The 27996-nt window shown below is 50.2% G+C and overlaps 1 protein-coding gene across 1 annotated transcript; it reads left to right on the top strand.

Annotated features, from left to right (window-relative positions):
• The first annotated feature begins 1978 nt into the window (after positions 1-1978).
• Man2b2 (mannosidase alpha class 2B member 2) lies at positions 1979-26326 on the top strand. The gene is made up of 19 exons (XM_027387081.2): positions 1979-2154; positions 2756-2902; positions 5067-5172; positions 8325-8497; positions 9369-9484; positions 11149-11326; positions 12208-12406; positions 14548-14738; positions 15616-15757; positions 16444-16577; positions 17011-17285; positions 18036-18227; positions 18591-18843; positions 19211-19321; positions 19412-19625; positions 22270-22386; positions 23762-23874; positions 24917-25043; positions 25640-26326. The coding sequence occupies exons 1-19, from the start codon at positions 2017-2019 to the stop codon at positions 25732-25734; spliced, it is 3021 nt and encodes a 1006-aa protein (XP_027242882.1). The 5' UTR covers positions 1979-2016; the 3' UTR covers positions 25735-26326.
• Positions 26327-27996: the final 1670 nt, after the last annotated feature.

The raw sequence follows: 27996 nt of genomic DNA, 5'->3' as shown, positions 1-27996 counted from the left end.
AGTCTTTGAGTGACAGTTCTCATTCAGGCTAGAGCAGACATTCATCAGCATCCTGTGAGACTACGCTTTATTGTCCTTACTCGACACTGGGGCCCTTGGAAGTGATGTCACATGAGTAGCAGAGAAAAGAGCCAGCCGCATGTCAGACATACCCATTCCTCAGGTACATATGCCTCCATATTTGTTGAGCTATCCCTGAAGGCAGAATTCACCCCACACTTTGGTTCATGGATGGTTTTGCCTACAGAAAAGACAGTGGTTTAGGGGACCAGTGAAGCACCTTGAGACTCCCAGAGATGAGTAATGAAGACCTGAGTTTAGATCCCCAGCATCCATGTAAATGTGGTGAGAATCTGTAAACCCAACACTGAGAGGCAGAGACAGGAGGCTCCCTGAAGCTACTGGCCAGCCATCTTGGCCAATCAGTGAGCTCCAGGTTCAGTGAGAGATGCTGTCTCAAAACATAACATGGAGAGTGGTACAGGAAGATACTGCAAGTCAACCTCTGGCCTCCACATGCATGTATGCACACATGCACATACAGACATGTTCACAGACCACACACATACAAATAAGGTACAGTAAGTACAGCATTCTAACTTACTACAATGCAAATATATGCTTATTTTATGCTTGCATGCTGAGAAAGGATGAAAGGGAAATATTAAATAATTGTTTCTGAGATTAAACAATTTATGTTTCTGTGAGAGCAGAAATGTTATCTGTTTAGTGAAAACAATGCAATTCACAGCACATCTGAACCGAGATGTTCCAGGTGGTGTTTGCTGTGTGGCCTGTCAGCCTGCACTGTACAAAGTGCTTGTGCTGTGTTTTAAGATCCAAGGTTGCAGTGACATCACCTGAAGCCAAATGAGTGATCACAGCCAGAAATACCTCAGATTTTTTTTTACAGGTTTCAATGTGATATTAACATACAGAAACCTTTTATTGCAGCCAAAATTTTTGCAGCCTCCCACGTGTGGTCACGACACACAATTTAAGAAGCTATGGTCGAGCTGAAGAGATGGCACAGCAGTTGACAGCACTGGCTGCTCTTCCTGAGAGCCCAGGTTCCATTCCTAGAGTCCACATGGTGGCCCACATTCCATTGGCCAACACTTGTCATGCAAAGGAAGCTGGGAAATGTAGCCCAGCTGTGAGTCGACAGGGAGCAGTTTCCACACAAGTTGGTAAACTGTTACTCACATCTGCGTGGGGAGGTCTGACCTATTGTGGGATCTAGAGAACTAGGGCTTGTGGACAGGGTGGAGAGGGATCAATGCTTGCTCAGAAAATAACCTGTTTTCAGGTCGCATTTGCTGAGGGCAAGTGACAGAACAAGCCAGAGTCACAGCTCTGGCCCCACACTGCCCAGGAAACCCCAAACCATAGGTCTCCTGCTCTCCAGGGAGGGACCACAGAGGTGGTTCAGAGAATTGCTCTCCTACTAGCTGAGAAGTCACCAGTCCTAATGGGCTGGGAGAAGGGACTTATTCATGTAGATCTCATTTCCCTCACAACTCATTCATCCCCTATTATGACATTCCGTTTTATGGAGAACAAAGAGTTTAAACACCTGCCCTAGCTCACCATCCAGGACTCCAGATTTAATTCTGAACCTACAAGCTTGACCCCTCCATATCTATGTCTGTAAAAGCCAGTTTCACTCCGTTGAAATAGACTCAAAAGTTTCAAGTCAAGCCACACTAAGGCTAGAAGTCTGCATGTGGGCGATTGCTATCCTGGAAGGCTATCCTGGAAGGCTATCCGGTGCGGAGACAACCGCAGTCTCCAAGGCTTGAGACACCTGCCTTCTTTGGCCAACAGCTGGCGACGAGAGCTGCACTGTGTACTCCAGCCGACAGAGGGCGCAGCACCGCGCCAAGCTCGTGCCCTACCGGTCCGCTAGCTGAGCTCGCGCACTCCCGCCGACAGGGGGCGCCGAGGTCCACGGACCCGGAAGTGGGTCGCACCGCCCGGGACCCGCCGCCCGGGCAGCGTTCCGCCCGCCCAACTATGGGGCCGCTGCACTGGCTGCCGGTGCTCGGCCAGCTGCTGCTGCTGTGGCCGCCGGCGGCCCAGTCGGCCGGCCCCATCCGGGCCTTCGTGTTGCCCCACAGCCACATGGACGTGGGTTGGGTCTACACGGTCCAGGTAAGTGGCGGGGTTCCCTGGCCCTTGCACAGTAGCTACCTTCTGCCGGGTGCGCTCCGCCCAGCCGCCAGCCACCCTGGGACCCTGCTGTCTGAGCCGCAGCCTTGGGAGGGCCACTTCCTTCTTCGGAGTCCTAGTATTACATCTTATTAGATGGTTCCTGAAAAAGTCAGGGCAGGGGAGTGTGTCCCCAAAGTGTGGGTTGACAGGTAACCAATCTTCAAGAGTAAGCCTGGAGTAGCATAAGGTGCGGCTGGCTTCCAAGCAGGTGAATGTCAGCTGACTACTGGGAAGTGGGCCGGCTCTCTGGGGTGCTGACACAAGGTCTAGCCAGTTCAGCTTCCTCTGCACGCTCCAACCCAGCCAGATAAGCCTCTTGTAGAGCCTGTAATCTCGTGGGTCTTTCTGTTCAAAACCTTGGACAGGGCGGCTTTTTCTGCCTATTGCCTCAGTTTCCCCATCTGTAAAGAGAAAGTGGTGATCCCTACCCACACCCCTTAGGCCTGGGTGCACTTGATCTCTGGATCTTCTCTTTGGTCCTTTGGGCTCACCACCACCCTCAGCCTCTCTGGACCTGTTGTGATGGCGTCTGCCTCCTCAGGAGAGCATGAGGGCCTATGCAGCCAATGTCTACACTACCGTGGTGGCGGAACTGACCCGCGGGCAGCAACGCCGCTTCATCGCTGTGGAGCAAGAGTTCTTCCGACTGTGGTGGGATGGTGTGGCCTCTGAGCAGCAGAAATACCAGGTAAGGCAGGGAGAAAGTCCCAGCAGAAGACTAGATAAGGAGTTCCAGATGTGCTCAGGAACATGCCAGCTGGAAAAAAAAAAAATAGACTGTGGTCAAGGCTGCTGCCCAGAGACAGGGTGATGTAGTCTTTTCTTTTCTTTTTCTGCATGTTCTTGGAAGGGAAAGAAATCCCCCTACAAGCCAGCACTCCTTCCCAATAGGTATGGGGGTTGGTGCTGAATCAACACCAGGTGAACCTTGCCCCCTCCCCTATTTGCACACGCTGACTTTCCCCTACCCCTGCTGGCTGTGTTTGGGATCCTTGTGGCTCAGGGGCAGTTAGTATCACACAATATAGAGAACTTGGGCAGATTGGTGCCTGGTCCTGCCACTGGCATCTGTAAGTTATAGCTTCCTCTTCTATAAAATGAGATAGCTGGTTCCCCTCTCAGACAGCTCATGCCCAGAATGAGTCTGAGGAAACACCTGGAACAATACATAGGACCTCTTCGTTTTCTTCCCAACACTTCCTTTTCTTTTTCCTCTCTGTGTAGTGCTAGCTGTCCTGGAACTCTCTCTTGAGTTCATGAGAGAGACAGATGTCTCTCTATAGGCCAGGCTGGCCTTGAACTCACAGAGATCCACCTGCCTCTGCCTCTCAAGTGCTGTGATTAAAGGCGTGCGTCACCACTGCCTGGTTTCATTCACCTTTCTGAACAGTCACTGCACATGAGCTTTAAACAGCTTAAGTAACCTGAGGTAGCAGACTAAGCAGGCTTAGCAGGAAACTGCCAGGTCTTTCTGGGTCCGGGTTGGGGGTCTCGTCAGGCTTGTCAACTCATGGTGTATAACCTCTTGTTTGAGGCCCCTTGCATGTACCAGCTATGGGGATTGTCATGTAGACTTACAGAGGTGATCTGGCAACTGCCTCAAGGGTTTACAGTTTATGAGTAAACAGGTGTGGTTTTGAGAGCTTGTTTGGAGGTTCTAGCAGGGGACCGCAGCTACTCGTATACCCTTGACTAAAGACGGGTCCTCCTCTATTCCGGGAAGCGTTCAGTGCAGCTTTGGGAGGGATGCACATGGATTGGTGCGGGAGGAAGGGGACACCCACCTAGCCAGCCAGATCAGCCGAATCAACCCTGGCAATCAATGGATGACAGATGTCACAGCTAGATCACCCTCCCATTCACAGGTGTGGTTTTGAAACAGAGATGTCAGACCTAGAGCCTGTCTCTTCTGGTGGGGTCTGTCTCCAGCTCTCTATGAGGGGTATGGCTTTTGGGTAAAGCTCTAGGTAGAAATCTCCTAGTACAGTTTCCTGGAGACTAGCATTTGTCCACTGTGTTCAGTGCAGAATCCCCAATAGCTGGACAGCTCCCCATATGTAGTAGGTGGTATCGGGTCAGCCACCTCAGCACACAAGCCAAAAGCGCCATACAAACAGCCTGCCCACCCTTATGCCTGTCATTTTTCTCTACCTATCCCTGCATTCATTTATCTAACATACATTCACCAGCAAGACCACACTGAACCCAAGCCTGTCTCCTTCCAAGGTGTCAGGCTCCCAAAGAAGACAAGCTGAAGAGCCATTCCCTGAATTAAAGGATCTGAATGAAAGGTGACAGTTTATAGTGACAGATGGCCCCAAGTTGAATGGGTGTACTGGGAGAGGAAACTGGTGGGGTACTTGGAGAGTTATGTGAAGCCTGAGGATTGTACAGTAGAGTCTTGGCATTCTGTTTCTTGATTGGGGTGATAATACTGGGGTTAGCATCACCCTCATCCACTGTGGCACACACAAAAGTGCTCAGAGTATGCTACAACTAACTCACCATAAGTGCTTTAGACAAAATAGGGTAAGGGTATAGACATGGAAGTGTTTAAGGCAAAAGGATCCCAAACTGTTGCCCCAAGTGGTTCTGGGGAAGCGTGTAAGGAAGCACTTTGTTCTGCTCTTGAGGTTTCAAGTTATTTGAAAATTAAAAACACATTTACAGTTACAGACATGGATCTAGGTCTGAGATAGCTGTTGTGGGTCATGTGCTCCTGGAGGACATGGTATGCACAGGGACAGTGTCCTGATTTTGTGGAGTGAGCCAGGGTGGGAGTTTCATGCAGGCCCCAGAGAAGGTCTTGGGACCTATGACCTGGCTGTCTTCTTCTGCTTGCCTGTGCCCAGGTACGCAAACTCCTGGATGAAGGACGCCTGGAATTTGTTCTCGGAGGCCAGGTCATGCATGATGAGGCTGTGACACACTTGGATGACCAGATCCTGCAGCTCACAGGTTTGGCTGCTGTATTCACTTCTTTGTCGTTGCTGATAAGTAGCCAAGAACATAGGTTAAACTCTTTGCTTGGCCTACAGTTCCTGAGAGTTCAGGCTACGGTCCCTGGCTCTGTTGACTGTGGGTCTTTGGTGTAGCAAAATGGCAGGACCATGTGGATGAGGACACTGTTGATGTCATGGTAGACAGGAAGGAACCAGAGACAAAGTGGATCTGCCCCAGTGACCTACATCCTGCAGGCAGGTCCTAAAATTACCAATGCCTCCCACAAGAGGACCAAGCCCCCAGTATATGAGTCTATAGGGCAGTGGTTCTCAACCTGTGGGTCTTGACTCCTTTGTGAGTCATGTATCAGATATGTGCATTAGGATTCATATAGAAAAATTACAGCTATGAAGTAGCAACAAAATAAGTGTATGATTGGAGGTCACCACACTATGAGGAACTGTATTAAAGGGTCACAGCATTAGGAAGGTTGAAAATCACTGTTGTAGGGGATATTTTATATTCAAGCCATAACAGCCACCCTGCCTGTCACTCAGGCCTGGAGTGGGTAGAATTATATGTCTGGTCTCCATGTCCTGAGTTCTGCCTGCTCCTCTGAGCAGGGTGCTTTGGCAAAGGGAAACAGTGATCTTCTAGGACTACAGGTATTTGAGTAGAGGGGTTAAAACCAAGGGTTCAGAGTCAGGTGACCTAAGACCATCATGGCCCCATGGACCTTGGCCTCAGGAAAGTGATGTATCATCAACTCCAGCTTCTTCCTTGAGAGATTAGTTTGATATGATACTAAAACCTGCCTCTTGAGAGAACTAAGTTGGGATAAATTTATCTGAAGTACTTTAAGTAGACTATGTGGTTCTCTAATGAATGCCCAGTGAATATTATCTGCTTTCACCCCCACCATCACCATCATGACTACCATCATCACCACTGCTCTTCCTCCATTACTCTGGCATCATCAGCACCATCACTACCACCATTATCTCCATCACTAGTAGCTACCATCACCATTATCACTACCACTATCACTACCACTATCACCACTACCATCTCACCACTATCACCAATGGCATCCCATCACTACCACTGCAGTTATAACTGCACCACTATGTCCCTTCTCCCTGCCATCACCTCCAGTTGCAGCAATGCACTGTGCTCACACGGTCCTCGTGGAGGCTAAGGATGCCCTGGGATCCTCAGTCTCACTTTGCACATGTGAAAACTGAAACCCGGAGAAACTGGAGAGATGCCCAGTGGTTAAGAACAGTTGCTGTTCATGTAGAGGATCTGGGTTCAGTCCTAGAATCCACACCAGGAAGCTCACAACTATCTGCAACTCCAGCTCCAGGGCATCCAGTGCCCTCTTCTGGTCTCTGTGGACACCTGCACTCACATGCACTTACCCACCTAGAGATACCTATTTTCAAAACTGTGAATCTTAAAAATAGAGTTGTAAAAACTGAGACCCAGTGAATGAAGTGACTCAGCCAAGGACCAAGAGCTAGTACTGGACTCAGGGCCAATGACTGAACAGCAAGTCCTACAATCTCTGCCCTCTGGTATGGGCCAGCTCCCCAGTAAAGCAAAGAAGGATACTACAACATACCATAAAGGACATTAGCCAATTTCTTGACTCTCTTGAAATAAGGGAGGAGATCTTCACTTGAGGCCCATCAAGCTTATTAGCCTACATATGTTGTCAGCTATCTCCATAATCCATGGTATTGAAAGATAAACTTAGATACATTAAAATGATGGGGTTGATTTGGACAAGCAACACCAGGCAATGCCTGGAAACATTAACAGGATTGAAGGGGGATGTGGAATGGACTCCTTGATGGTTCCTGACTGAGCTTACTCTCCTGTTTACACTGAGCTGGGTTTTGGTTTGCACATGCATATTTCCCAGGCTGTGGAAAAGCCACGGCCTCATGACTTATCCATCATTGATTGAGGTTGTTCTCTGGTCCTGTCAACTTGAAGATCAAATGTCTTATGGAAGGCAGTTAGCATGTCTTTGGCTCAGACTCACTGCATCCTTCACCACAGGCTGGCACTGTGCCCTGAACAGTGAGGGCTCTGCCAGTATAGGAGTGGCCTAGGGGGTTTACCTGCCCTCAACATGCTGCTGTTGACCATGTAGCCTCTTGCTACATCCTCTCTGTTTCCTACACACCCCAGCCTGCCCTGCTTGCAGAATGATGCTAGTCCGTGCCCTCTTCCTGGCACTTACCCACTCCACACACCAGACCACAAGCCTCCTCCCTCGCTTTGCCCTTCCTGATCATCCTTGCTCTCTGTGTCTCCACCTTGCTTATGACTTGCTATTCCACTTCTAAATCCTAGTACTACTTGGATCTCAGTCAGAGTCCCAGACCTTAGAGGGTCACTGTTATCACATTCTTGCCATGCAGACTACAAGCCCATTGGGTAGTAGGAAGACTGCACTTGAGGCAAGGTTTCAGGGAAATTGTCAATGCTTCATTCAACACATTGAGTTTCTTTCTCTTATATCCCTGAAGCCAGTGACTGTTCCATTGTGGTGGCTTCTGAACGATGTTCAAGTGGACAAATAGCTGGATGAGTCTGACCCAGAATGCTTTGCTCTGTAACAAACTAGCCCCAAACTTAGTAACAGCCAACAGCAAACACTTAGTATGCCTACTTTCTGGATGAGGAACTCAAGGTCCCTTGGAGTTGCCCTCACGGTGTCAGGCCTGGCTGCATAATCTGAGGCAGGAAGCTCCCTCACCTATTCCTAAGAGAAATAAGCCACACACATAAGGACCAGTGCTTTAGGTTCCTCTTATAGGAGATCCCAAACGCCACCAGATCAACAAAGACATGTAGAATGCTGTTGCTGAGGGCAGGGAAGTTACCTTTTGGTTTTGCAAGATTCAAAGTTCTGGTACTGAATGATGGTATGAGTGAATGTACTTAAGCCTAGCAACTGTCTATCTATAGATTGGTGGTAAAAATGAATTCAATGTGTTCAATTAAGAGTTAAGATCAAAACCCTGCTCTGCCACACTGACATGCTCAGCCTCGGAACTGACACTGAAGCTTTACAGTGTACCCAGAGAGTCAGGGTGAGGGTGGTGGGAGAGGCCACCCTTGCCAGCCCAGCTAAGTGACCACTGTCTTTGCAGAAGGACATGGCTTTCTCTATGAAACATTTGGGATCCGGCCACAGTACTCCTGGCACGTGGACCCTTTTGGTGCATCAGCGACAACCCCAACCCTGTTTGCCCTGACAGGCTTCAATGCCCATCTCATCTCCCGGATTGACTACAACCTCAAGGATGCCATGCAGGAAGCCCAGGTGTGTCCCACGCCGCACCTGCTGTCACCTCCTCCTGCCTTCCTGCCCTTTGCTGGGCTTCACGGCAACTGCCTGACCCTAGCCTGCCTCCTGTAGCTGCCTCAAAGAGTGACCTCCTACCTCTAGTCCTTTCCACTCTTTATCTGGGCCTGGGCCAGGGTTGGCTTATTCCCAGGGCTGTCCATGAGGATTGGAGCTGAGCTGCACTCTAGAAATGTGGATGAGAGGGACAGAGCAAGGCTCCAGAAGAAAAGGTGTCCCATGCAAGATTGCCCAGGGAGCAGTGGTAGAACTGGCCAGAAGAGTTACACACTGGTGGCATTAGGATGCAGGAAAGCATGAAAAGGAACATTTTGTTGTCACCTACAAAAGCACAGACTGCTGTTCCTGAAACTGAGCTCATGCACATTGCTAATTTCACCCGTGGATGGCCCGAGAGTACTGAGTGTGGCTTCTCCCTGTTTTTCACTCAGAAACCAGTGCTGAGCAGAACTGGCTCTGGGACCCCAAGTCTGTCTTATGCCTTCTAAGACTAGTCTGCACAGTAGTGAGCTCGCCATAGCTGTGGGTATTCAAGCAGAGTAGAATGAGCTTCTCTGAGGCCTGGCCTGGGGGAGCTGGCACTGAGGAGCAGGTGTTTCAGGAACGCAAGCAGCTCCAGAAGGCTGATCTCCCAGCTACAGGTGACCCTAATAGTGCCTAGCCTGAGAGAATCTTACAGAGGCAGTGATGGAAGGAGGCCTTGTCCCTGAGCCTCTGAGAGAGGCTGAGGGTGTAGATGTGCCATGGAAGTGCAAGGCGGCTGAGGGAAGAGGACCAGGGTACCAACAAGCATTATCCTTGCCCCTCCCCTGTTGTTCCTGGTTCACAGGGGCTGCAGTTCGTGTGGCGTGGATCCCCAACCCTGTCAGAGAAGGAGGAAATCTTCACTCACATCATGGACCATTATAGCTACTGCACCCCCTCGCACATCCCCTTCTCTAACAGGTAGGTGCCCCTGTGGGCTGCTGCCCTGCCTGTCCATGACACTGTCTACTCCTGCGCAGGCCCTGGGCCTTGGGGATCAGAAGCAGCTTTTTAGCAGTAGCTCCCATAAGGTTCCCACGTCCAAGCCTTCCAAGCGTGAGGGTGCCAGTAGAACCCCAGTTGAGTACTCCAGAAGCCTGAGGGGTGGACATCTCAGAAAACAGAGATGGCTCCTGAGGTGTTGTCCCCAACATTGTCCTCTGGTTTCCATTTGCATGCACACAAGCATATACAGGATGAGGGATTTCTCAGGTGTGGGCATATGTGTCTGCACATGCGCCTGGCTGGCCTGGCTTTGTGGGTCAGCTGGAAAGTCATTTGTTAGATGAACCTGTAGTCCAAAGTCCTTGCCCCTGTCAGGGGTCACAATATGCAGGTGTCAGGAATGAAAGGGGGCAGGGTCACAGTACAGAAGCACCCTACCATCTCACAAAATCAGCGGCCATGTGCCCTTTGGTGAGGAGGTCCCCATGCTAACAACAGACAGCCTGCACTCTCCAGTCTGACAGGCCCGGGTTCAGACCCTAGTTCTGTCCTGTGCACCTGCAGGTCCTCATGGAGGTGAGGTGCTCATGGAAAGTGAACATACAGGAGGTGGGAACTTGCCATTTGCCAGGCTGCTCTGCCAGGCACAGTCGCTAGCTTTTATGCCACAAATTGTTCCTGTTACTCCTCCCATTGTCTCATTATTTACCAAGGGGAAACAAGGCTTGGCAAAGGTGGTCCGGCCATGTCAACAGGTGGCCAGGGATCTCATGACTGCCACTCAGTGCTGCATGGCATGAACAGGGGTGGCACTTCCTGGGCTTCTCCAGACCCTGGAGGCCAGGAGAACCTGTTAGAGATAACCCTGTTGCTGTAGAAACCTCAGGTGTTTACTCATCACAGATTTGGGGGTTGGTTTTGAGAGATGATTTTTTTTTTTTATTGCATGGTTGGGTGGTTCTGGTTTGATTTGTGTGTGTGTGTGTGTGTGTGTGTGTGTGTGTGTGTGTGTGTGTGTGTTCAGATTCATTTTTTTTTCTTCATTTAATGTGTATGGGATGTTTTTCCTGCATCTATGTATATGTACCAGTACCTATAGAGGCCAGAAGAGGGCACTGGATCCCCTGGAATTGGAGTTGCATGTTTGTGAGTCTCCATGTAGGTGCTGGGAACTGAACTCAGGTCCTCAGCAAGAGATGGCTCAAGACTACTAAACCATGTCTTCAGTCCCCAGAGTTTGTTTTGTCTGATGCAGTTTCCCTCTGTAGCCCAGGCTGGCCTTAACTTGTCTGAGTCTTCCTGTTTTGGTCTGGTGAATGCTCGGGTCACAGATGTGAGTCATCATTCCCAACTTTAATTTTTATTTAATTGCATTAAAATATTTTTTAGCTTAACTTCTGATATTTGGGGGCAGTTTTGTACCCAAGATGAATCTTCACACTGGCCTCAGCCAAGCATGGTGACTTACAGGAGCCAAAACACAGGTGACCCTCATCTGATCCTCATTTGGCCATTATTATGGGGAAGACAAGGCAACTGGCTCCATGTGGCTCTGAAGTGATATTCCCATGATCCAACTGGCAAACCACACTCAGGATTAAGCCATCAGTGTCTCCTGCTTGGTCTCTGTCCCCCCTCAGGTCTGGATTTTACTGGAATGGTGTGGCCGTCTTCCCGGAGCCACCCCCAGATGGCGTGTATCCCAACATGAGTGAGCCCGTCACCCCAGCCAACATCCACCTCTATGCTGATGCTCTGGTGGCCAATGTTAAACAGAGGGCCTCGTGGTTCCGGACTCCCCACGTCCTCTGGCCCTGGGTATGGCATGTTCCAATCGGGTGTCCTCAACATGACTAGGGCCTTCATTGCAGCCTGGGTGTGGCCCTGTGGCAGGAACAGCCTGCACATGAGACAGACTTTAACCTAGCCCATCTCTCCCTGGTCCTCAATGCTCCATCTTTCCCTGCACACCCCTAGGCCTCACCTACTATTCCACCCTGCCCTGCTGCCCCTCCAGGCTGATAGATAACCTCACAGCCATTCTGGTCTCCACTCCCACCACCCACACTGTTTGGGCTGAAAGCCTGACTGGCCTGCTCAACTCTCCATGCATCGGGTTCCTCATCTGTGCAGTGAATTTATAGTGCTACCTGCCATGAGGCTCATGAGAGGGGCATTCCTAGGGGACAGCCCCATACCCCATCACCATCACCAACCTTTATTAAGCCACCAACTACTCTATAGGTTATTTGTCTCACTCATCTAACTAGACCCAAGAGGAAGGCATTTCTGAAATCCATTTTGCAGAAAGGATCTGAGGCTTGGAGAGATTAAGGAATTTTCCCAAGGCCGTGCAGTTACTTAGCAGAGCAAATAGAAAGGGGTGGCATTCTGTATGGACCTGAGCAGGTGATCCACAGCCTGTCTTCCTAGTCCATGGCTGTTTGTGATCAGGACATGTAAGTCACAGCTATGTAATAATAATAATAATAATAATAATAATAATAATAATAATAATAATATCACATTATCACAGTTAGTCCTAGTGATGGTTACTTAGGAGAGACCTGACAGCTACAGGAGTCTTTCCAGTGCCCTTGTTGGCCAAGGAGGGTCAATATGCTGCTGGGGAGGGCAGTGATAAGCCCTCTTGCTCTGAAGGTTCTTAGAGATTCAGGCCACTGTTCTGTGTCCTGCAGGGATGTGACAAGCAGTTCTTCAATGCCTCAGTGCAGTTTGAGAACATGGACCCTTTGCTGAAGTACATAAACAACCGTACTGCCCAATATGGCGTCTCAGTGCAGTATGCAACGCTCAGTGATTACTTCCAAACCCTGCATACCTTCAACATGACTTGGGACATCCATGACCACCATGACTTCCTTCCCTATTCTTCAGGTGTGAGCCTCACGCTGGGGGTAGGGGTGGCAATTTAGTATCATTCAGAGCTTTCTCTGAGCTCAGTGTAGGCTGGGGGGTAGGAGGTACCAGGCTGATTCCCACCTGCTCTTCCCTCATAGACAGCTGTTTCCCACCGCCACACATGAGCAGTCACAGGGCCCCCTCCTAGGAGTGCCCTTATGCCCTCTCTTCCTACTTGCTCCTCCCCAGGCAGCACCTGCTCACACTGAGGGCAGACAGTCCAGTGCCTCCCTTGTATTACAGCAGCCACACTTTCTTCTTGGTGTTCTGTCATTGTCATTGTGAGGGACATCATCTGTTTCCTACCTGTGTCCTCAGGCTGAGTCTGAGCAGACTTCAGCGTTCAGCCTCTGCTGCCAGGCTGGGTGAAGTCTGGGACTCATCCAGGCTCACAGTAGGGACCCTAATGGTGTCATTGTGTCTCTGTGACTATGACTATGACCCATCCCATCCCTGCTCTCAATGCTCCACAATATAGTCCACTAGTCCAGTGTGCACCTCCTGCTGGCAGCTACAGAAGGCAGGCTGGTCTCCTCTGCCTAGCTTCCAGCAGAGAGCCAGGGCATGTGTCAGAACATCACAGAGTAATGTTAGGCTTTTGTGTCTTTGTTGTGGGACTAGGGTAGAGAACTTGTCTAGCATGTAGAAGGCATGGACTCCATCCCCAATACCGAAGACAAAATGCAAATCTCTTTGTTGCATATGTCACAGCCTGTGAGGGACCATATGGCCCAGGTATGCCTTTGCCCAGATGAGGAAGCCAGGCAACGTGGGTAGGATGCTGACTGGCACACTTATGCAGGACAGCTAAGATATCAGAACATAGTCACGCCTGCCAGTGAGATTTGCCCAGCTGATCAGTCCAAGACCTGGGGAGGAAACAAACTTGGATGGTATCTGCTGGCTGACCATTTAGGACTATGTGATCAGGGTGCCTGGAGCAGAGCCTGCCCATCCCCTGCCCCTGCCCATGCTACAGTGATAACTATGACCTCTGTGAAAGTTCCTTCCCTTTTCCCCATTTCCCTCCCTTCCAAAGACACTGCACACATAGGCTCCAACTCCAGAGTCCAGGACCTGTGTTGCCCTGCCTCCCTTGACTCAGCTGCTGTAATTCTCAGGCCCATGTAATTTGCAGACATGGAAGGGATGGGGACAGGAATGTGGGCATGACCACAACAATAGTGGGATAGGATGTGTTTTGTGAGAATAGTTAGAGTCCAAGTGGGAGAGGTCTCATCTGTAGACATCATTAGAGATGGAGGAGTGGGTATGTCAGGTGTACATGGCTGAATGGAGGTGGCCTGGCACAATACAGAGTTCAGGGTGTGGGTGGTGCCAGGCATACAGCTTGGGGAGCAGAGTTACAGTGAATTCCTAGCCTTCTGTCCACTCACTTTGTTGGTGCTATTTGACCACCCACCTGTGGCCTTTCCTTGGGGGCATGTGACCACTCACTGGAATCTGGTCCCAGTCCTATAGGGAAAATGTAGGAAATAGACAAGGAAGCTAGACCTGGAAGAGGCAAGAAAACAAAAATCACAACCTGAGACCTAACTTCTAAAATATGGGGCTGCCTCCACCCTGGTCACATGCTCTGCCTCTGTCCTGAGTCCCAAAGCAACCTACCTAGTGTTTGTCACCTCCCACCTCCGCCTCCACCTCCTCCTATGGGCCTTGGGAGGACCCCTGCTGACTTTCAAGCTTACCTGGGACTTCCTGGAGCCCACAGAGTCACTACAAAAGTGTCTGTAGCTGTTCAAGGGTCTTCATTGCATGCTGCCAACTGAAGCCTCATGTCTCCCTCCCTCCCACAGCTCTCCCACCCCTTCATGTATGTGGAGGTTGCTTGTTTCCTAAGTGTGCTGTGGGCCATCTTCTCTCTATTGTGGAACTGCAGCACCTACCTTGTCCACAGTCTGCCCAGCGTAGCCTGATGCTCCCATCAAGCAACAGAGCCTGTCTAGAAATCCTAGGTTCTGGAGTCACCAGTAGTCAGTCCTGCATGCTTCTCTGAGTGGCCAGGAAGACCTAGTTAGTAACCTTATTTGTTCCCATATCCACACTCAGCACCACAGGCTAGCCCCTCAGCCTCACTGCATATGCTTACCTCCCAGAACCACGGCAGGCCTGGACCGGCTTTTACACATCCCGCAGTACCCTCAAGAGGCTAGCAAGGCAAGCCAGTGCTATGTTGTATGCTGGGGAGTCCATGTTCACACGCTACATGTGGCCAAAGCCCTATGGGTCTTTGAACCCTAAATGGGCCCTGCAGCAGCTCCAACAGCTTCGCTGGGCTGTATCTGAGGTAAAGTCCCTGGGTAGCCCATTGAGTCTGGGTCTTCATGGTGGTGGTGTGTATCTATCTCCTCATGACTCAAGATTCTACTGTATAGGAGAGAAAACTGCGGTCCCTTCTGGTTGCAAGGCTGGTACAATGTGAAACTGGGCCACAGATGGACCCGCCTCAGGGCACCCAGTGGGTGGCTTCCCTAAGCTTCATGCCTGATTTTACAAAGAATGGAGAATAGAATGGCATTAGTGGACTGCCTGAACCCAACTCTCAGCTTAGCCAGTGGCTTCAGGCTCATGCATGACTTTTGCTCTCTGGCTGTAATTTCTTCCCTGTACATCTACCCAATAGGATGGTATGGCAATGGAATGGCATGGTGGCCATCTCTGCCTGCCTCCCTCTCCTGTATCCATGGGGAAATGGAGACACAAGAAGTCTTGTGATTTGTCACCCCTCTAGAAAGTGGCTGGGGCAGGCAGGCCATTTTACAGACTCCTGGAAGTAAATCTCCAGGAGTCATGCTTGGAAGAAGCAGATAGACTTTCAGTGTCATCAGGGTAGTGGAATATGTGGTTTCCACCAGGGAACCTCAGTCTCCTGCTCTGAAAGAAGACAGTCCAGCTCTCCCTGGTGCAGTAGGAGCATCACACCCTACCAGGAGGAACCATGGGGAAATAATGATGGAGGGGGAGCTGGGTCTCTACCAAAAGGAGGACTCGGGCAGGGCATTTCTATGAGTTCAGGAAAAGCTGGGTCAGTTTTTTAGCCTCTTGCCTTAGTTTAACTTCTGTAAGATGGGAGGAATGTTTACCTTCTCTCCTGGTATTCTGGAGAGCAGGTACCTCCCAAGACCAAGTTTGACACCCTTCTTCCTTGACTCTGGTGGCAACAGGTCCAGCACCATGATGCCATCACAGGCACTGAGTCCCCCAAGGTGAACAACATGTACGTGGAACATCTAAGAATGGGGATGCTGGGCGTACGCAAGATGATGGCCTCCATTGCCCTGGACAGGTTCTCAGTGTCTGGCACAGGTAAGCCGGGACCCTGCAGGGAGGCAGTGACTTTGCTTTGAAAAGAATCTGGGACCAGGAGTGGTAGCACATACCAGCACTAGGGAGGCAGAGGCAGGTGAATCTCTATAAGTTTGAAGCTAGCCTGGTCCACATAACAAATTCTAGGACAGCCAGAACTATATAATAGAGAGGCCCTGACTCAAAAAAAAAAAAAAAAAAAAAAAAAAAAAGCCTGGGATGGGTGGAGACCAGAACCCCTGAGGCCCTGATCCCAATACTGTGATGTGATCTTGCCAGCTGGTTCAGTGCTTTGGGCCCGTTTCTTCGTCCTGGAGTCCAGGATGGACTGACCGCTCAGTTGGACTGGGAAAGACCACTAATGAGTTCTGGGTGTTTTCTAAGTCTCGAGTGTTCCCTATAGATATTTAATGCCTTGCATAGTCTATAAGAGGGAGGCTCATTTTTTTTTTGAACCAAAGAAACTGAAATTCAGAGGGGTCATGGCTCAGCTCAGCCTCAATGCATAACAGATGGAAGAGAAAGGGAGCCAGACCCACACCACAAGAACCTCCTGTGCTGGCCGGGGCACTCAAAGCCTTGCATGCAGGCCTTAACCCCACCCCCAGGGGCTCTGGAAGGTCAGGTCTTACCTCATTTTCCCTCATATCTGGGAGCTCCCATAGTGACACCTGTTCTTTCTGCAGACAAAGGGCCTGTGGGATACCTTGCCTCTGTATACAACCCGCTGGTCTGGAAGATCACCACCATTATCACCCTGACTGTCCCTTTCCCCAATGTAAATATCACCGATGAGTTGGGCCATCCAGTGTCAGCACAGGTATGGACAAGAAGTCCTGCTGGAGGATATTTGCTGCTGTTGGCCACTTGGCATCCTTGTGCAAAGGCTCTGGGCATCTTAAAGAGGCACTTTCACAGAGGTGTCAAGGTTGGGGTGGGATCTAGGCTGCCCCCTCCGCACTACTGAGACAATCAGTATGACTCCTGTAGTCTGCTTTCCAATCCCTCCCACTGCCAGGATGGGGAAGGGCAAGACATACTGAGGAGAAGTGAGTGGAAGGAAGGGTCCATTCAGGGCTGGGGACTGCCTCAGGAAGCAAAACCAAAGCTTGTAAAGATGTCACAGGCATCTTTGCAGGAGGCGGAAGGACACCATTGTCTGGGTGGATGGTGAGCACCCATTCCAGGAGCGTGAGGCCTCAGGAGTTATGTGGTGACTAAGGAGACTTCCTTCCCATGCTGCTGGCTTGCAGATCCAGAACTCTACGGAGGACCCTTCTGCCTATGACCTGCTTATCCTGGCCACCATCCCAGGCCTCAGCTACCGGCACTACAAAGTCATGCACACCGGTGGGGACCAGGCAGACACCAGGAAACTGGTCGTCCCCATGGCCAGCACCCGCAAGTTTAGTCCCAAGCTGAGGAAACGGAGCAGCCAGGAAGGCAAGCTCCTGATGCCTGTGATGAATGACTGCTATATTTTGCTGTTTGACCAGGACACTAACATGTTACATAGTATTCAGGAGAGGTAAGTTGAAGCCACAACTGCCTGGGACCTAGACAGCATCCTATGACCCCCCTTCCTCCTCTTGTGTTCCTTTAGAGGGGGAGCCTTGGTCACTGTAAAAAGGTTGCTTCAGCCGTCTCATTCTAGAGTCCTGACCCATAGACAAGGGGGACTAAGGGACCCCATGAGAAAGGTGCTCATGTGATCTACTTCTCTAACTACAGAAACTGAATTGCAGTTCAGGAAATAGTTTCCGCTGTTTAAAACACAAAGGGCCTTTAAACCCTTTATTTCCACCCAACACCCCTCACTTGTCCATCTGTCCACTGAGCCAGCCAGCCACTCACCTATGTATCTGTGTATCCATATAACCAGGATTCTCCCCACATGTCCATCCATTCACCCACACCACTGGGGATTAGGAGACTTTAAGGGCATGAAGTAACTCTGGCATGTGACACAGGATGGCTCCCATCAGCATGACAAAACTGCACTCTTATGCTAGTGTGGCTCCTGGACCACTGATAGGTTACTGAATGCAATCTGAGGATAGTGCTCCCCAACGGCAGCCTGTGTGTAGCCTCCCGCTGTGACTTCATCTGACAATCCTTGGCTATGTGTGGGATCAGAGGTTTTCCCTGAAACTTCTGGTAACTTCCTCAGGCTCTTCCAGGGCATTTTCTTCACTCCTGATCCCCAGCAAGAGCCCTACTACAGATGAATAATCTTGCTGAAGGTAACACCAACCATTCTCCTCTTCCATCCCTACAGACAGAGCAACCACACAGTGCGCATGACCCAAGAGTTCCTGGAGTACCGGGCCAATGGAGACGTGAAGCAGGGCCCCATTTCTGACAACTACCTGTTTGCACCCAATGATACCGCTGAGCCTACTTGGGAAGCAGTGGGGATGGAGATGGTGGTGGGCCCACTGGCAACGGACATAAGGCAGTACTTCTACAGGTGCCTCCCCTGAGTGCCATAGCCCCTGCAAGGCTCAGGAGTGGGTGGGTCAATGAGCCTCTGTCCTTGACTTGAGTATGGCTCTGGCACGTGACTAATTAATGAATTGCTGTCTTCTGTCTGTGCTTTTTGTGTATGCCTTAGCAGTCACATTGTTGATAGCTGAGTCAGAGAATGGGAGAGGGGCTTTTGTTACTCCACAAATGGTCCAGGGTTTGCACGAATCGCCACAGGGTCCTTCCATGGGGTTGCTGTGTCCAGTATTGCCAGGGTCCACCTGCAGATAGCTGCCCTTGCTCCCAGCAAGGAAGGAAAGAGCTGTCATCCAGACCTACAACATTCTCTTCTGTGCCCCCTTCCCAGGAATATAACAGACCAGGATTACATCTATTCGATTCACACTCGTCTGGCCCATGTGCATCTGAGCCCCACTGGGGAACTGCTCTGCCATCGGATAGAGCAGCAGTACCATGTAGGCCCCCTGGAAATGAACCGTGAGGCTATCCTGAGAACCAGCAGTGACCTGAACAGCGAGCAGATCCTCTACTCTGACAATAATGGCTACCAGATGCAGCGGAGGCCCTACAAGGCTTTCAAGAGCAATCCCATTGCCCGGGTATGCCTGCAGCAGCTCCACACTGCACCCCAGTGTGTTTTTCTTGGCTCCATTAAGCTCCTATTTATAGCAATAGGGGCTTCTTGGGAAAGTTGTTTCAAGGACCCTGGCGAATATCCTGCCCCGTGGGCTCTGCATCTTGGCAGTGCCACTTCCAAGACCTATTTCTCTGTTCCCTCTTGGCTTTGTCAGGGGTTGTTCTTAATGCTACATGTGTTGAGCACTTAGCAGGGGCCTAGAGTCCTTTCAGTCAGGCTACATGAATAGGAAGCAGCAGATTGGGAGCTGTGCCTCTGTGCCCAGGGGACAGCTGGTGTCTGCCTGGTCCTGTACTGAAGCTGCCACTGGATGGCACTTGTGTCTACAGAATTACTACCCCATGGTACAGTCAGCCTTCATTGAAGATGACAAGAGCAGGCTGGTGCTGCTGGCAGAGCAAGCACATGGTGTCTCAAGCCAAGAGAAAGGACAGGTGGAGGTAAGAGAAGCCTGGTTGTCCTCCCATGGGCCCTCATAGCCATCCACTGAATGGCTAGGGGCAAGGAAGGACCTCAGGTGATTTCTGCAGGTAATGCTCCATCGGCGGCTGTGGAACAACTTGGCCTGGAACCTGAAGTACAATCTCACACTGAATGACACCTCCGTTGTGCACCCGGTGCTCTGGCTTCTGCTGGGGCCTAAATCCATCACTGCTGCCCTGTGCCCAAGGAGCGGGTTGGCACTTCAATACAGGCCTGTCGTGTTGTTCAGAGAGCTGACTGATGAAGAGGCCCCCATTTGGAGTGAGCATCACCATTGTCTAGGATGTGCCCATCTGGGGCAGTGGCCTCTAAGAGGCTTCTGCCTCAGGATGCTGGGCAGCTTTAGAAGGGACTTCAAAGTCCGAGTGCTGACAGTGGCTCCCTCAGGTTTACTCTGCTAGTCAGAGCCGAGCTGAGACTCACATCTGTTCCACTCTCTCTCTCTTCCCTCAGACTTCTCCATCTCCTTCCCTGATGTCTTTTTCCTTCTTAGCATGACCCTGCATCACCATGTTATTTCAAGGGTTGGAAGCACACCATTTAAAACACTGGCTGTCTGAATCTGGGTACGCTGTCAGTATGTGAGAGTGCTTCTATTCCAGGGGTGTGCAGCCTTTGGCTTCTTCTGGCAACACAAGACAAAGCATTGTCATGAACACACACTTTAAATCCAGGAGTACACAAATCCAGTGTGGCCCATGGCTTATGAGAGTATATGTGTTTATTTCATGTGATGTTGCAAAGTGACTGTCTTCTACAATGCTCATACTTGAGAACTGCAGCCCTTTTCCAAAATGAACAACAACAAAATCTCTAAATGACCTCAGTGTCTTGGGTAAATTTATGATCTTATAATGGCTGCATCTATAGCTGTCCTAGGCCACAGGATGGACACCCCTGCAGAACCACGTAACCATGATCCAAATGCAAAATTTGTGTCATGCCTCTTCTAGGGCTTTTCTCTCTAGGGCCTGGAGAGAATGTGGCTGGCTCTGTGTGCTTTCCTCTTACTTGCTAGCAGAAGTTTGCATTAGAATGCTTGATTTTTCAGCCAGAATCCCTTTCCAGGCATTGGAAGAAGGCAGGTGGCTGTCACTCACCCATGCAAGAAATGTTGTCTCCTCCATGTAGTGTGTAAGGCACAGCCTCTGTCCTGCAGGAGTTCTTGGAGTAGCTGAGAATGGGTGTGGAACACTCACCCAAAGAATGATTGGTTGGAGTATACTACCAAGGGCCTGGCACCTTGTGTTTGAGAAAGCATTGCTCACATACACAGGGTACTAGGGACCAGATGCAGAAACAGTCACTGATTGAGCAGCCTGGGGAATTCATTAAGGAAGCGCTAAAACCAGGCATGGCAACCCATGTATGTAATCTTAAAACTTGGAAACCTGAGACAGGAGAATTGCTGCCATCTTGGTCTAAACTGTAAGACCTCTTCTTAAAATGAGAGGAAGAGATCCATGTATTGGTGATACATGTCTTTAATCCCAGCACTTGGGAGGCAGAAGCAGGCAGATCTCTAAGTTCAAGGCCAATCGTCTACAGAGTGAGTTCCAGGACAGCCAGAACTACACAGAGAAATCCTGTCTCAAATAAAGAATTTAAATATTCAAGAAAGTAAAAAGAGAAAAATATAAAGGAATGAAGGGGAGGGAAACAGAGAAAGGAGGAGCTGAGTGAGAGGGCAGGATGACTGTAGGTGTTCAGAGAGCAGGAGGGCTTCCCTCCACTGTCCTCACACTGCACACTGAAGATGGGCTCCCCCTGGTGTCTAGGATCTTTGCTGCAGGTGAAAATTTGGTATATCTGAGAAGTCAGTCTCTCTCTCTCTCTCTCTCTCTCTCTCTCTCTCTCTCTCTCTCTCCCTCTTGAACAGCTGAGGGCCCAAACCCTGCAGGGCTGTACTTGAGCTCAGGGTCTGGAACCTCAATAGACTACCCCTCATCTCACCTGTCTGCCTCCTCCTCTCCCTCTCTCTTCCTCTTCCCTTCTCCTTCCCCCAGAACAGGATTATACAACTCCTTGGCTTCTTGGCTTCTCTCAGAAAACAGCTGTCTCACACTATTTGTCTATGTCGCAAAACACCTGAGATAATCAACTTAAAAGCAAGGACATTTTATTTTAGTTCATGGTTTCATGGGCTTCGGTCTGTGGTCACTTGTCTCTGCTGCCTTTTGGTGACATAGTACATCATTGTGGGGAATACAGGGCAAAGACCCGTTCATCTCATGACATCTGAAAAGCAAAGAGGGAGAGGAAGGGCCAGGAGTCCCAATGACCTTTACAAGGGCACAATCTAGCAACCCAGCCTCCTAAAATTCTTAAAATTCTATAAACCCTGTAGCCCACAGTCTTTGAACAAAGCTTTTAGCACATAGTAAACAGAAGATCCAAACCTCACAGTATGCAAAAAGAGCTGAGACTCTGATTTTCTAGACTGGACTGAACCTGTTGCTTCCACCTGACTCAGGTGACCCATGCCTAGGCAAGCCCATGTCACTTGGTGATGAAGAAAGGGGCAAGTGAACATTCTGGGTCCAGAATAGAAAGCAGGCTGTGTAGGCTTGCTATGCTAGTGTGAGCAGATGTGTCCCTCCCTGGGCCTTAGTCTCCTCATCTGGAGTCTGAAGTAGCCAGGGGACAAGTTGATGTCCCTCTATATCTTAAGCTGTGCAAACTCAGCAGCTGGATGTGGAGAGAGCAGCATGGGGGCAGAAAAGGCCTGTGGGGGTGGGACAAGGGTAGAGCAGGGTGCTGAGATCTGATCTTCAGGCTCATTGTGCTGTGGATTGCACATGGCCAAGTGAGTATGGCTGGGAGGGGTAGAGGCCCCCATGTAGAAAGCTGAGTGTCTGAAGGAGTTGGTTCCAAAGCCCTTCTTCACTATCTGTCTGCCTTGCAGGACCCCAGAACCCCGATGCTGTGACATTGCCCCCCAGCCTGCACCTGCAGATCCTCAGTATACCTGGCTGGAACTACAGTAGCAACCATGGCCACCACCTGAAGAGCCTTCAGAGAGGTGAGGCAGCCTACCAGGGTGACTCCCTCCCCTAGTCCCCCAGGCAGTCCTCATAGCTCCATCAGGTCCCCTGTCCCCTCATCGGGCACATAAGAGACCAAGGCCTGTAGAAGGGTGGAGAATGAACAGTCAGTCAGCAATCTGGTGCAGGGTGGTCCTAGCCTCTGGCCCCAAGCCCAGGATCAGCCACACTACTCTGCATATGGATGCCATGCAGCCCCCAGACAGTAGTCCACATGTTGCCCAGCCCTCGGGGCTGCCCTGTGCTAGTATTTATGATAGTCGACCTTTTCATTTAATGACAAAACACCTGAGAAAATCAACTCAGGCAGACAAGGTTGATCACACAGCTGTGAAGACTTCAGCCTGTCATGGTGAGCAACATGTGGCCGAGCAGCAGTTCAGTGCATGATGCAACCAGCAGAGAGAGAGAGAGAGACAGAGACAGAGAGTGCATGATGCAGTTAGCAGAGAGAGAGATACAGACAGAGACAGAGAGAGAGTGCATGATGCAGTTAGCAAAGAGAGAGAGAGAGCATGATGCAGTTAGAGAGAGAGACAGACAGAGTGCATGATGCAGTTAGCAGAGACAGAGAGGACTACATTCCTCGTTTTTCTCCTTCCCTCTTGTTTTCCACATGGGCCTCTATGGGATGATAGCAACAACATTCAGGATAGGTCTTCCCACCTAGGTTGATCCTCTTGGAGAACACCAAGAATGTGCTGTGACAATCTCCTAGGTGTCTCTTAATCCAATCAAGCTGTCAATCAAGATCAACCATCATGTGCTTCTTCCAGACAGTCCTCCTGCAGCCCCCAGGACCTCAATTTCCACTTACCCTCAGAATTGGGACAGCCTGACTGTAGGGAATTTCATTGACTCACTCAGAAGATGCTCCTTCAGGGTGCCAGGGTCCCTGTTTTCTGAGCTTGTTAGGCAGTGATGACAATGAGAAGGGAAGCAGACATCAGGGGTAACACCCACTAGGAAACAACATACCTCTTGTGCTCAATTTGTGTTGAGCCATGTGACCAACCACACAGCCATATGGTCACACCCAACTCCAGAGGGGACAGAGAGAAACTGGAGGATTTGAGGACAGGCCCAAGGTTGGTCACTATAGGAATGAGGACACTGGCACCAGCACCTTTAATGTGCTAGAGGTACATGATTGGCATAGCCCATTTGGATCCTGCCTCTGCTGCATGTGAGCCACATGACCATGGGCAAATGACAGCCACTCAGGCTGACAGCTGCAGGTATCCTGAAGAGAGGCTGAGATGTGGAATGGAGTTCAAACTGTAAAGTGCCAGGTCAAGACTGTAGCTTTGAGCAAGCTTGATGGGGTCCTCACTGCCACATCCACCCTCACAGGCTACCCAAAGAAGCCCCAGGCCAACCTGCAGCGTGTGCTGCTGCGCCTGCACCACCTGTATGAAGGAGGGGAGGACCCAGTGCTCTCTCAGCCTGTGACGGTGGATCTCAAGGTAAACAGCCATGCTTACACCACCCCAACCAGCCAGGCCTCCAAGAATGCACTACCCCTGAGGAAGCAACTCTGTCTAAAGTTCAGTCCTGAGCTACACCTTTGTCAGAGGACCACTGGGCATGTTCACAGATGAGACATGCTGGACTCCCATTGTATGCGCTCCCTTCAGGATGCTCTCCCAGTTAGCACCACAGGCCACATTTGGTTCTTTCGTGTTTGATTTTGTACCCTTTGAGGGGTGGGATATGTGGTGCACATACATATTTGTATGGCTCTGTGCACATGGGACCAAAGCTCAATGTCAGGGTACCATCGCCTCATTTTTCTACCTTATTTTTCAAGACTGATTCTCCCACTGAACCTGGAGCTCACTGGGTGGCTGGACTGACCAGTGGGCTCCAGGGAACCTCCTCTCTCTGCCCTCTGCCCTCATCCCCAGAAGTGGGGTTCAGGACAAAGCAGGCAGGCACTTCACCAGCTGAGCTACTGCCTCAGTCCACTGCAAAACCTTTCAAACAATATGGACAATCATTTGTATCATCAGAAAACCAACCAGGTCTCCCTGGACTTTCCAAGAAAGGTGGCTTAGAGTCAGAGGATTGAACGTCTGTGTCAGGTGCACAGATAGATCCAGCTCCCCCAACCTCCTGAGGTTCAGTCTCCCTACCTGCAAAGCTAGGGAGATACCAGTTCTTAACTCAGAAGGTTGCCAAGATGCTCTGTTGCAACTGTGTGAGCACAGTGCCCTTTGTCTCTGCAGGCTTCCAGGTACCTCCCCGTCTAGGAGCCTGTCCTCATGTGGGCTTGCTCATCTGGCAGACCATCTATGGAGGCGCACACCACCAGTCCTAGTTTCCTTACCTGTGAGCAGATTGGCAATCTGCCCTTTCAGATAAAATGCAGCAGGTGTACTAGGCATGGAGGCAGGGCCTCAGGACCCAAGGCACAGTTGGTGGCCACCCTTCTGTTTTGGTTAAGTGAGTTTTGTGGATCTGAGGCATCAATAGAGTCCATCCCTCCCTTTGCTCCTGCCCCTGCAGGTTACACTTCAAGGACTAGGGTCCGTGGTAGCTGTGGAGGAACGCTCACTCACAGGGACCTGGGACAAGCAGATGCTGCAGCGCTGGCACTGGAAGACAAGGAAGACAAGGACTGACCACCTAAGAGGTTTGCGACCCCTGGATATCCCTGCCAGGCTGGGGAACAACACCTACCTTCCCTGTGCTGGGTAGCCTTGTATGACTACTTTCCCTCTCTGAATCCACAGCCTTTGTTAATTACCAGATTAGGTTAACAATAGCTTTGTGTCAGTCCCCTCCTGCCAGGGCTCCACACAGGTATATGTGTGTATAGGGGTGGGTGGGGGGATGTTTGTCTGTCTGTGTGGAAGAGTGGGGGATATTTCAGCTATGCAAGGAGGAAACAGACACATAAAGAGGCTCCCTGCCAAGGTTGGAACCCAAACCCCCAGAAGGACTTAAATGGAGCTAGTAAGGTAAGGGAATGCTTTTCAGATGGTCCCACTCAGACCTTAGTTGTTCAGTGCAGTCCCACAGGGAGAGCAGACTGGTGGGCGGTACACTATCCCTCAGTGTAGCCCCAGGAGAAGCTAAATGGTAAGACCCACTTTAGCAGGAGTCCTCAGAGGAGGGGACAGCTAAGGGCCATCTCCACCAGGGAGCCATAGCAAACTAGAAAGCTGCTGGGGTGTGAGGGGAGTCCAGGAGGAAGAGCCAAACAGATGGACTCCTTGTCGTCCCCAGGCAAACCTACCTCCCCACCAGAGTCACCAGGAGGCTCCATCATCACTGTACACCCCAAGGAAATCCGGACTTTCTTCATTCACTTCCAGCAGTGATGCCAATGCATTTGACCCCAGGGCCATGGAACTGGAATCCCCCCACCCCCCCAAAAGAGCAATGAAGAGGGACTCAGAGGGAGGCAAAAGCTGCTCATTGGATTGCTGTGTGGCAGAAAGTAGCCATGTTGGGGAGAGGGGTCTCTTATTTTATTTTTAATAAAAAATTAAGATCTGGGCTCTTCCTTCCCATGCTCAAGCCAGCCCTTCCCTCCCTTCTCACGTGAGTGACCTCTCCCTCCCTTTCTTCCTTCCTTCCCTCCCTCCATCACACCTCCCTGCCTTTCTTCTCTCCCTCCCTCCCTCAGTTTTTAAAAAGAGTCTTTATTCTTCAAAAGTTAATGTGATTGAATTGTTGAAAACTGAAAGACAGCAAGAGGAGTGTCAGCCATAGCACACAGCTCACTGCAGATCTTTAGGACCTGTGTCTGAACACAGCATGACACAGTATGTGTCCGAGATGTGCAGTGTACGTCTGTCACACTTCCCATATCTTCACTGATCCAAAACCCCATTATGTGAATATGTTGATGACCAAGAATACACTATACTAACTCCAACTATTTTATAGAAAATAAAATCTGACCTCAGACCTTGTGTGCAGCAAATGTTATAGATACTGTACTGGCGGAGTTGGGTTAACCTCATGCTCTTCCTAGACACAGGGAACATGGCGTGATGTCATTAAGAGTATCAGGTATCATGTTCATACTGTTAACAATGCTGCTGTGCTGTAATAATCGCACTGGAGAGGTTGAGAGAGGAGGATTGTGAGTTCTAGGCTGGCCTGAGCTACATAGTGAAACTCTTGTTGTTAAAAAGGGGTGGGGACTGGGGATGACAGCTGGCAGAGTATTTTCGTAGTATCCACAGGCCCTGAGTTCAATCCCCAGTACTGCGTCAACTAGGTGTGGCTGGGTATACTTGTAATCCTACCACTTGGAAGCAGGAGGATCAGGAATTCAAGTCATCCTGAGCTACATAGCAAGTTCTAGGCCTGCCTGGGATTCATGAGACCCTTCCTCAAAACACACACACACACACACACACACACACACAATTGTTATAAACACTAGTGAGAAGGTGTATTGCACCAAGACACCTCATGCATCTCTGTAGTGCAGCCAGCCAAGGTTGGTGCATAGGGCTGAATTTGAGCTGCTCACCAGTGCTTGCCTTGCCTGTGTGGGGCCCTAGGCTCATCCCTAGCACTGTCCACCCCTTCAAAACAGTCAATCTGATTCCAGCTTTCCTATGTACTCCGTTCTGCCTTCTGCCACCTACTGAACAAATCCTGACACGCTGTTGCTGTATCAGACTTCCACGTTCATCTTTCCTCCTAATCAGAAATAGATGCTTGAATATCAGCTAGTCCCCAGCTCCCCCTCACATGTCACCTTGGAACCCCTATAAAGCCTGGGGCTTCAAAGTAGAACCAACTGCTACAGTGAACAGAGACGCTGTATCTAAAAGTGGAGATGCATGGTTATGCTCTAGAACAATGTGCATGCAGAGGGCTGGCAGGGAACTCTTCCCACCCCTCTCCTGCTTTCCTTCCCCATTCCCAGCACAGTCCCTGTGAGCTCTACTCCCAGCAGAAGTCCCTTCTAAGGACTAGAAGGATGTCCAGGGATCAGGTACATACACAACTTGAATATTGTTTTCCCTTCAGTACACGGATGGGGCAGTTGGGCACAGTGCCTTTTGTAGCCAGCAGTGCTCCTCATGTTGCCCCTGTTACCCAGAAAGCAAACAACATCCCAAGGGGCCAGCATTAACAACTCTGGTCCCAGAGAGCAACTCTCTTGGGAATACAAAGCCACCAAGCTTGCCTTAGCTCTGCTGCTCTGTTGTGCCCCCACGATGCTAGTAAAGACAGATTTCCTGCTGTGCACACAGTAGGGATAAGCAAACTGCAGCAGATAGCAAAGGCTACAGACTGAAAGGGACTTTCAAATATGGGCTGGTAGCTAGAGACATCTCCCCTCTCTTCTGCCAACCCAGGGACACGCACACAACTGTGATATTTATGGGATCTTAACTTATGTCCACTGGTGATTTTGCAAAGTGGCCTTTGTGGATATTAACAAAGTGTTCCCTTGCTGCACTAATCACCATGGCAGTCTCCAGCATCTGGGAAATGAGATGTTGTGAACTAAGACCTGACTGTTCGTTACCTCTAGTATGCACAGGGAACAGTAAGGAACCACACAGTGACACAAGGACATAGCTCAACCACTTATTGAAAACCCCAAGACAGCA

The sequence above is a fragment of the Cricetulus griseus genome (genome assembly GCF_003668045.3).
Source record: "Cricetulus griseus strain 17A/GY chromosome 1 unlocalized genomic scaffold, alternate assembly CriGri-PICRH-1.0 chr1_1, whole genome shotgun sequence".
In the NCBI taxonomy this organism is placed as follows: domain Eukaryota; kingdom Metazoa; phylum Chordata; class Mammalia; order Rodentia; family Cricetidae; genus Cricetulus; species Cricetulus griseus.
This window is presented reverse-complemented; position numbering and strand designations above follow the sequence as displayed.